This window comes from Centroberyx gerrardi, chromosome 4 (genome assembly GCF_048128805.1).
Source record: "Centroberyx gerrardi isolate f3 chromosome 4, fCenGer3.hap1.cur.20231027, whole genome shotgun sequence".
Classification (NCBI taxonomy): domain Eukaryota; kingdom Metazoa; phylum Chordata; class Actinopteri; order Beryciformes; family Berycidae; genus Centroberyx; species Centroberyx gerrardi.
Genome location: NC_136000.1, coordinates 6,352,127 through 6,362,750, shown reverse-complemented (window position 1 = coordinate 6,362,750; position 10,624 = coordinate 6,352,127). Strand labels below are relative to the sequence as shown.

General features: G+C 40.7%; 1 protein-coding gene across 1 annotated transcript; it reads right to left on the bottom strand.

Moving 5' to 3' along the window:
* Positions 1–1,745: 1,745 nt before the first annotated feature.
* LOC139916133 (uncharacterized) lies at positions 1,746–8,439 on the bottom strand. The gene is made up of 8 exons (XM_071904930.2): positions 8,272–8,439; positions 7,885–8,003; positions 7,431–7,629; positions 6,664–7,292; positions 4,567–4,690; positions 4,090–4,164; positions 3,183–3,335; positions 1,746–2,216 (listed from the first exon to the last, which is right to left on the bottom strand). The coding sequence occupies exons 1-8, from the start codon at positions 8,437–8,439 to the stop codon at positions 2,013–2,015; spliced, it is 1,671 nt and encodes a 556-aa protein (XP_071761031.2). The 3' UTR covers positions 1,746–2,012.
* Positions 8,440–10,624: the final 2,185 nt, after the last annotated feature.

Sequence of the window (10,624 nt, the reverse complement as noted above, 5' to 3'; positions counted from 1 at the left end):
AATGAGCCTTGTTATCTCCAATTATGCTGACTGTGTGCAGACACCAGCAGAAAGAATGGAAAGGCGAAGGGGCAACCTAGAGGACTGGCACAAGCTTAAAACAAAACATCGGTATTATCCTCTAAAAGTCTCACAGCAGACAGCTTGGTTCCAGCATACAGGCTAGATGCGAGTGCTCCCCCCCCTGGTGGGAGTTGTGTGTATTAACAGCAGAAAAGAAGGTGAGACTGCATGAGCACACTCGCCCCAAAGCAACAAACCAACGCCCTGATTTCCAGATAAGCGTCTTGAAATGTTTGTCTTTCATCAGAACCATCCAAGAAAGAAAACATGTCTCATCAAGAAATACCTCGTCACCTTCTCTCATAGCTGCCTTCTCAACTCTATGTTAATATCCACTTATCTTCAAGTAAAAAAAGGAAAAAGCTCTTATTTCTCTTATTTCTTTTCCAAGCACTTCCCTCCTGCATGGTCTTTCTAGAGTCACAGGAGTATTTTCAGTGTGTTGCGACTCTAACCCTTGATCTTTATTCCTATTGGTTGCTTGTAATGTTGGTGATCTAGTTTTTCCACAGTTGCACTCATTGTAAATTGCTCAGCATAAGAGCATCAGCATAGCGCCCACTGGGTGGATAAATGAATAACCACAAAACAAAATGAGTAAGATGCAAAACTTCTAACAAGTAATTTAATCTCTTATAAAGTCTTCAAACTTTATTTTTCTGTTTCTATTCAACTTGTTTCAGGAATTAGCCGCTGAAGTGACAGTAGGATAGATAAATCATTCAGCTACAGACAAAATTTACCAGCATGTTGTTAGTTAGTTGTTAGTTGGTGTTAATTTGCCAGTCTGGAAAGCACTGGTTAAATCAAAACTCCTTAAGCATCCTGTCATCTTTCTCTCTACCTTTCTGTAATAGTTCAATCCATCTTCCTGTAAAACAGGTTGGGGCGGCACAGCGGCAGAGCTGCTGACAGACGTATCGATAGCAGACACACATGAAAACAAATGGTAACTTTACTAAAGGGTATACATCATGTTCCCTTATACTGTACAGTACAACTTATACAGTGGTGTTTCTCAGGTGGAGGATCAGGACCCAGAATGGGCTGCAACAAATTGAGAAACGGCAGGATATAGAAGAGCATCGATTGGGGAATTTTGCGTTGTCTAATATATTGATTTTTTGTTTTTGTTTTTTCCTACTGAGGTTTTTGTGGGAGTTTTTCATTGTTGAGGGTTTGAGGTTAAGGGGTGTCGTTTTCATTTATTGTTTTCATTTATAGTTTCATAATGTGGGCGTTGTGAAGCCCTTCGAGACTCTAACTGTGATTAAGGGCTGTAATACAAATAAACTTGGGTTGTGACTTCATGGAAAGGGAAAACTTGGTATAGTACGTAGTAGGAAACCTGGTTTTCTCCCATGTTTAATTCTTGACATCACTTATTACACTTGCATCAGTGGAGACCGACACACTGAGCTTGGACAAGTCCTGAATTGTCCCTCTGTAGAATCTACTGAGGTAAAACGTAGGCCACATCACACAAAATACACAGAAATATCTGAGGAGCAGAACAACCTGTCTAAAAATTTAGTTCATGTTTGTCAGACATGTTCGCTCATGTTCCATTCTGTTAAACAACAAAAGGAAATGTTTCATCTTTTGATTTGAGGAGACGTTAATGATGAACTACACCTTTCAGAAAGTCAAAATAACATGATTCATTTATTTTCAATTGAAGGTTTCATTCCCTGAAATTCATCAGGATATATGTCAAGAGTACAGGTGATTCTATCCACAAAACTGTAACATTTCGTTGAAATGACTCATTTTCATTTAATGCCAGTAATCATTAATAAAACTAGACCCTTTTTTCAAAGGGTCGATATCTAATTTTGGAATGAAATAATTCAATTCTACCCGTTTTTCCATTAATGTCACAATAAAATAAGAAACGACTTTATTCCAAGACTAAAAATATACACCTCTGTACATATTGTGTTGACCAATCACAGGTAATATTTTTTCCCTCTAAATACGCATCTCTTCTTCTTGTAGTTTTCCTTCCTCTTCCTGCTGATCCACTGGAGGCGGGCTCTGTCCGTTCTGTCCTGGCTGGCCGTCGGGAACGTCTGGTCGGGGAAAACCTCCTTCAGCTTGCTCAGGAAAAACACCTCCAGGTTTCGACCGGCCTGGGCCATCTCCGAGTCCGGCTGCAGAGCAGAGGGAGACGCATGCAACACATACAGAGAACATGTTTTTTTTTTTCTTCCTTAAACCTTTATTTAACCTGGGAAGGTTGACTTACAACGCCATTCATTCCCTCTCACACATTAACACACATTCACATCTAGTAGTAGTAGTAGTAGTAATAAACTTTATTTGTATAGCGCTTTTCATGCATAGGATTCTTTCAGTTCTTCACAGACAATAAAATGATACAATAAAAAGATACAAAGGTAAATTTAAGTCAGAAGCACAATTCAAACCAGAGGTACAATTCAAAAAAGTAGTAGTAGCAGTAGTAGTAGTAGTAGTAGAAGTAGTAGCCTAGTAGTAGTAGTAGTAGTAGTAGTAGCAGTAGTAGTAGTAGTAGTAGTAGCAGTAGTAGTACCAGTAGCAGTAATAGTAGTAGTAGTAGTAGTAGTAGTAGTAGTAGTAGTAGTAGTAGTAGCAGTAGCAGTAATAGTAGTAGTAGTAGTAGTAGTAGTAGTAGTAGTAGCAGTAGTAGTAGTAGTAGTAGCAGTAATAGTAGTAGTAGTAATGTTACTATTACTATTACTTCCATCCAAGCTATTATTATTTACCTGCATGTTTCATTAAATGCAACATGCTACACAGACCTGTTTTCAATGTGTTTGGTTGTTTTCATTTGCTTGGAGCACCAGGTGGGTGGAGTTTACCACATCAGGACAATTCAAATTTGTCAGGTAAGTTATCAGTAACAGAAAAGTATAAGTTCTTATGAATGTCCAAACTTTCATGGCACTAATTGTATTGTCTTAAGTGGCAAACCCCACACAGCTGGCACCTAAGGCTATTTGAGCCCAGTTTGCTGCTACATGTGGAACTTATTCCCATGGGCTGTGATGAAAAAGTAATTCAATTAAACTAGTAATTAGATTAAAGCATGAAATCCACTCAGATCCTCAAAGTCCAAAGTCCTTATGACAACTTACATAATTGAAAGTAGCACAGTTCTTGAACATCAGCAGCACGTCATCCACAAACTGCTCGGCGGTGAAGTAGTGGAGAGTGTTGCTCTTGTCCAGTTTCCTCCGGATCACTGACAGGTCAACCGGCCTCTTAATGATCTGGTAGTAGTTACGGGCCTGGAGCACAGTCACAGAGATACTGTCAGATCATACAGTACAGAACGTCATCATATTTACATCACTCACTTTTGTTATGAGAGCAAAGTGGAACATTTTAGACGTGAGCCGGTGTGTTTTTCTGCCGTTACACTCTGCTATTTCTGCTCTGCTGAGTTCTGAATGAAGCCAGCAGTCGTCTTCCCTTTGTCAACGCCGAAGACTTCTTAAAAAATGTATTTTGTTCTGTTTGTTTTACAGCGCTTTGTAACTTTATTAAGAAAAGTGCTATTAGTTATTATGACTGTAGGAGCTATTTCATTAGTTTGATTAGTTTCATTATTATTATTTGTTATTTTTGTATTTGTTTGAACAAGCACCAGACCAAGCACTTGTTGGGTGAATGACAGGATTAAGGATAAAGGTATCAGGTGTGTCAATGTCAGGTGATTCACCAGGAAGGGACATGGTTTTTTAACAGAGCAAGCGAGAGGCGGCATGATGAACACATGTATGTTTGCTTTTGAACTGGAAAAATAAGTCAACCTAAACGTGGATCTTGCCTGGACAATGAACTTCTTAAATTACCTGAGTACAACCCAACTGAAATGGTGCATCAGTGGCCTTTTGTTGTAAGTTTTATTTATTTTTTAAATCCTTTTGACAAATAGCCACTACAATGACATATATTTGTAATGTAAGGATGCAATGTTGTATTGATTTGAAGATGAACAAGTTTCAGCACAGCCCTCTAATGGAAAACAGTTGGACTAACCAGGGGGCTGACAGGCTCGTGGAACGGAACGCTAAGCATGTGACAGGACAACAGGAGAGTCAGCTTCTCACACCTCTGCAGAGGGAAACACACACACACACACACACACACACACACACACACATTCATTGAGTTAAAGCATGCCAACTTCCCCCACCACACCCTATTTATTTGTTCTCCCCATTAGTTGATGCAATGGCAGTCCACAAACAACAATTGTCAAAAGAAAATTGTACCGTAACAATATGTACCGTACTGCTGTTGTTACAGGTTTTAATTTTTTCTTACTTGAATTCAAAATTGACATGGTTATTTATGCACTGAGTGAATTTCATGACCCTTGGCCCATCAGAACCCATTCTATAACTTCAAAAGTGCTCATTTCTTTATTCCTGAAAAATTTATGTTTGCAGATATGTGGTTATTGTCCGATAACAATCAGACAATCCCAGTCTTGCTGTGTGTGGTCCAGCTCACCCTCTGGTCTTGGCTGGACAGTGTGTACGGAGGTTTCACCCCCCCACAGGAGTGCATGTTCTCACAGTCGTAGGCCTCCGCCGGGTCCTGGTCGGTTCTGCACAGCGTACACACCCAGTCTCCCCTGCAGGACATAGATGTTATTTTACAGTTTTAGAGTTTTAGCATTAAAAGATGCATTTTCATTATGGTTATTCTTTACAGGAAGCAAAGCATGTATTTAACCTCTATTTAAAGCTGCACTAGGTAAGATTTTTATATAAAAATACACCCATCTTATAAGCCTAAATCACAAATTGTGACTGCAGTAGAGAAGAGCGTCCCATTCCCCCTAATATAAACCCTGTAGATTTACTCTGTTTGCCCAAATAAAATTCTGGCATTGAGTATGAATATCTGCTCGGCTCACAGAAAGTGACAAATCGAAATTTAAGAGCAAAATATAAACTGTCTCCTAAACAGCAGTGAGTGAGCGCTCCGTCCAGAGAAAGCTGGACTCACCAACTTAATGGTTGAACAGAAAATATTGTTTTTAACCATCTCCACACCCACCAGCCACTAAGAAGTAGAGTCTGCGGAATGGTGCAGTTTACTGATGTTACTGTCAAGTTACACGATTTCTGGGTAATGAAGTCCTTCAAAACTTTCAAAAATTCGAAAGTTATCTCTCACTGCCACTTAGGGCCACCAAAGTGCGAAGCAGCTTTAACCAGGCCATACCACGGAGACTGAAAAACTCTTCTTCAAGGGGAGACATGGCTAAGAAAGCTGCATTAGCACCAACACATGCATTAGCAAAAACACATATAGTCAGAATAGTCAGAATCTTAGCTAAACAAAACATAAACTGCATTATCTGAATTATTTTAAACTCTCCGACAGACATGCTCTTTCAGTGTTATATGATTTTTCATTGTGCTCCTGAAACAGGCTGGACCAGTTACTTCTGGGCGAATATTTATCATCTGTCTCTGAATAGAAGTTGTTATCCAGGAATGATTTTGTCTTTTGATAGTGTTTGAGATGCCCAGGGCCCCCTAGTTACTAATCCTAGATGAACACTGCAAGAGGCTTCACAAATAAGAAAACTGGTGCTACATGGCCACTTAAAGGCATTTCAGTCAGGAAACATGAAGTTTAAACCATTTATTGCTATAAATGGTTATACTGTTGTATTTGGCATTAAAGGCTCTGCTCTTTATGGGGCTGTCTGCACAAATCCAAGTATGTCGGGTTAACAGGGAACACAAACAATAACAGACAGCATGGCTGCACAGAACAGAACAGCCACTATTAAAAAATCTTTTAAGGCATTCAGCTGACACTAAATAATAATAGTGAGTTATGAGTGAGCAGGTAGGGGTTCAGTCTTGCTCAGTGGTGATTCTGGGACTTTTTAAATTGCAGGGGCAGGGCGGGGGGGGGGGGGGGGGGGGGGCACCACTAACTTGGGGGTCCGAGGACCATACGCATAAAAACGAGGTTGAGTCAAAAATGAACTATAGTGCAGTAAAGTTTGATTGTTTTTAATTGTTGTGTGTACTCAAGATCCAGCAAATAGCTTTGAATATGCTGAGAAACAAATTAAAATACAAACAAAATTAAACTAACTGCAGGACAAAGTTTCTATTATTTCACAGACTCATGCATTTGACTTGTATTGTCCAATGATTATTTAGGTGAAAAACAGACTATGGACTGGACTGTTAAATATCTGAAAATCTGGAACATAATATCGACATGTCACACTCTTCAGCACTTGTCTCTGTCTATGTTACATTTCAGTCAATTTCAATGTGTCAATCAGAGTTAAACAGCCAATGATGTACAAGAAAAATTGGGGTGGCACCAAGGCACCCTTTGGCTCCACCCCTGGTCTTGCTCAAGGACATTTCAGCAGGAAACATGGCTGTTGATACATGTAAATTGAGGATCAAACTTGTCAGTTCTCAGTTATGGGACGGTTTCTCTAACCAGTACACCAACCAGCTGATTTTACAGGGATAAATCAACATTTCATCGTCCTATATGCGTTGTCTGTCAGCATGTAAAGCTGAAAAACATGCACACGGCCTATACTGTTGGGCGTATACTTACAGTGGGAAGCTCATGAGAGGAGGTATGTGGCAGGCCAGGTGGTAAACTTTAGGGCAGCGGTCGCAGCAGAGCAGATCTCCTCCGTTCAGACACACACCACAGAAATCCTCACTCTCCATCTCCTCGGTCCCAGCTCCAGTTTCAGGCTGCTGGCTGGACGCGACACTCTCTTGCCGGGTTGGTGAGCAGCTCCCACTTTGATCTCCGCTGTCATCCACACACACAACATCCTCTTCACATTTGGATTCAGATTCGTCGTCCAGCTCCGGTGATCTGTCCTGCCCCGATTCCAGCGGAGACGATTCTAGTTCGGGATCCAGTTCGAACACTATATTCTCCTCCGGGTCGGCATCCAAATAACACATTTCTGAATCCGTTTTCACATCCGGATCCCATTCAGATCCAGACTCCAACAGGATATAAGGTTGATCCGGGTTAGATTCGCAGTCAAAACCCGAGTCCTGTTCTGGTTCCTGCGCTACAGAGGGTGAGCTGTCAGGACAGTACGGTTCAGTCCAGGATGCTGATGTTGTTTCTGGCTGGCTGAGATCAAACAAACCTGCTGGTTCAGACGCAGGCGACACCTCTCTGATCTCCGCAGTGTCTGCCGTATTTTGATTTGATCCATTCTGCAGGCAGAGAAAACACACAAGGAGGGATAAGAGTGATGAAACAAAGAGTCAAAAAAGCAGAGTACAGTAGGATTCATGTTTATCTGCCACCATGTGTCGTTTGGAGTTAGTCTCATAAGACATTTGTTTCTTTACCTGCTGAAGATGATCCAAAGAAGAAACCTTATCCTGTAGCTCGGTGTGTGTTTGGCACGGCAGTCGCACCAGAGACACCACCGGCCGAAGAGACGATAAGGACACAGACTGATGAGGGGGCACGTGGATCCTCAGACGTTCCAGGCAAACTACGGCGACGCAGGAATTACCCAGAATCCTCCGGGCCTCTGGGTGAATCCTATGGAAACAAATGAGGCTTAACTTGTTGTAATGACAGCAAACATAAGAATAGTATGTTACTAAGGCATTTGGCAGGAACAACATCTTCTCTACTGCGCCAAGATATTTTCTACTCTCTTACATTTCATCACTATCATCCAACATGGATAGGACCACATGATTCTAAAGTATAACTCAAAAGTGAATGCTGTCAGTTCACGACAGAGTCAGTGATTTGTGTCTTTAGGAGATCATGCTCCCCATATTGTTTTACCTTATTCTCTTCAGTAGAGCTGTTATGCCTTTGTCTGGGAGAGCAGGATGCCTTTTGGTTTTCCTATGCCAAGACCTGTTTGGCTCCATTTCCATCCCATAGAATCTAGTACTGCCAGGCTATTCAAAGAAATAAACATTTAGTGCCACAGAAATTCAAATCCCTGGTATAGGTGTCCGCCGCCACGTCAAGGCATTTGCAGACACATTTGATAAAGACATAAATTGCAAATACTAAATATAAATAACTTCTTCACTTCATTCTCTTTGACGTTCTCCTCTCACTTTCTACTTCACTCCCGACACTGTAAACATTATCCAGCTGTTATGAAATCTCTCTCCTCCGTGATTAAATATTTTTTCAGCACCGTCTCTTCCTCTGTCTTACCTGTTCCGCTGGGAGGCTTGGCTCTGCCGCTGCGGTTGCCAGGTCTGGGCCGGTCTCAGATGACACGGCCTCCAGTGCCAGCCGCACTCTACGCTTGGCGAGCCGTGGCAACAGTGTGGCCCGCCTTTGGGGGAAGTTGCCATGGCGTCTGTGGGGCAATTCTGCCATCTCCAGGAGATCGGGCCTCTTGGGGTAAAGAAAAGAAGAAAAGGCATAAGGGAGAAGTCACACGTTCAAAACCTCCTGAGTCCTGAGTGTTGAGGGCAAACTAAAACCACCAAAACAAACAGAACCTCCTAACACCAAACAGGTGGTTGGATTAAAATTAAGAATGCTGCTCAGAATGCATCATACGCACACAGTTGATATTTCTACTAGTCAAACAAACAATAATGAGGACACAGTAGTAGAAGTAAAGGCAATCATGTATACAATAATTAGTTACAGAACATTGTCAACTTGCAGGTGTTAGGTTCAGCTGCATCCCAGTAATTATTCCTTACCTGAGTGTGAACGTAAACAATGAAAAAACAAATGAAAAATGAAATGAAAAAACAAGATGTCTGCTTGGGAAAGACAGATGTATTCGTCTCCAAGTGGTTGTAAAATGACGATGAGAGGGATCGCGCCTTTCCATGTGTCCAGTATCAAGGGGGACACAAATGATTTGATTGGTGGAGACAGGCGACAGCGGGACAGCCTCTCCGCTCCCCTGACGGTTCAGTCATATAGTGAGTCACTGTAAGCAAGCAAGAGTGTCATATAACCAAGAAATATGTTTGTTATCTAATCATGTAACTGTATTCATCTCTCATATTATGGTAATTAACTCCAGTCACAAGCATGTGATAAAAGTAAAGCAACATATTTGTAATTCATTTATGGCCAAATGTGTTGATAATGTCATATAATGTAGGATTGAAATCAATTATTCAAATCAGAGAAATTCCCTTGCATGCTCCATGACTTCAAATACCATCATGGGTGGATGTAGAGCCTCTGAATTCCTCCACAAGGCACAGAAAACCTTTGGAACAGTCCTGGAGGTTTATCTTTTCTTCAGTTGGAGGGCGAAGAAGATTTCAGAATACAAGTTTAGAATAACAGTTCACTCCCTGAAACCCCTGGCCAATGAGAAGCTCCAGGCTGTGATGTTGACTTTAGCTTTGACTAACAACTCAACTGAAGAAGCCTATGTAAATCAGATTGAAATGAGATGTGGTTGAGTAGAAGTGAACAGTATCACGGTGAGGAGATGCCGGGGCAGCGGGGCGGTAACTTGATGACTTAATGACGGAGAAAGTGTGCCACATCCATCTGATTTCTGTTACAGATTACCTGTTTTCTATTGTAATGCTTTGAATGAATGTGTTGACTGTGCAACTGTGCATTTTATAGACAGTCTCACATAATGCATCCACATGTGCATCGCAAAATGCACTGTTATTTCACTTCTTGAGTAAAAGAAATAGTTCATTTACTATTTTATTTGAAATTATGTGGCAAAGGCTTGTGACTGGAAGATGACTGGCAGAAGACTGGTTGTACTGGAAATGTGTGTAAGTGTATGCATGTGAGGCAGAGTGGTGCTGACAAAGACCATGTGTTCTCTAGAATAGAATAGAACAGAATAGAATAGAATAGAATAGAATAGAATAGAATAGAAAACTTCAATGTCCTCATTGAGGCAAGTTGTTTTGCAGCTTAAAAACAGTTGCTTGTTTTTATTTTGATCATTACTCCTTTTAAATGATTTGACTCATGATGTTTTGAACTATTCTGCAGGTAAATATGATGCTACATTATGGGGCGAGCACTTCATAGTATGCACTTTATCTGGACATGTACATGCTATATATGTACTTTATAGTATGTACTTTATCTTGATATGTGCCTATCACCTGAGGGTTGTTGACAACATAGCACTGAAACTCTGAAACTGTAGGCTATTATTACTGTACTATTATTGCACATATGCTTTTTATTTTAATGGGGTATTCCACTTTTACCATGTGATATGATTGTGTGCTGAATGTTGAAATAAGTGTCTGCTGTAACCTAAATAAAAATGCAAGCAGCCTCAAAGTTAAGGTGCATATTGTTTGTAGTATGTAGGACTGGAACACATTACCACATGCTACTAACAATATGCATAGAGGTATGTAATGTGTATGTGTCTAACAACAACATCATTTAATATTTGCATATAGCCTACATTTACATTTACATATACACATTTACCTGGCGAACACACGATGCTCAGTATTCACTCAAAAATGTATTCTTCTCAAATTAAACCAATTTCTGCCATCCTACACTGGATGTCGCTGTAGATTTCTTCGCACTTTGTTGT

What these genes read in the sequence shown, in the direction of transcription:
- LOC139916133 (XM_071904930.2), bottom strand. Translation starts at nt 8,439, where the DNA reads ATGGCAGAATTGCCCCACAGACGCCATGGCAACTTCCCCCAAAGGCGG. An exon ending in CAAGCCTCCCAGCGGAACAG is followed by an intron (nt 8,004 to 8,271) that starts GTAAGACAGAGG and finishes TTCTTTGAATAG; the next exon opens with CCTGGCAGTACTAGATTCTA. An exon ending in ACGAGCCTGTCAGCCCCCTG is followed by an intron (nt 3,336 to 4,089) that starts GTTAGTCCAACT and finishes ACTGTGCTCCAG; the next exon opens with GCCCGTAACTACTACCAGAT.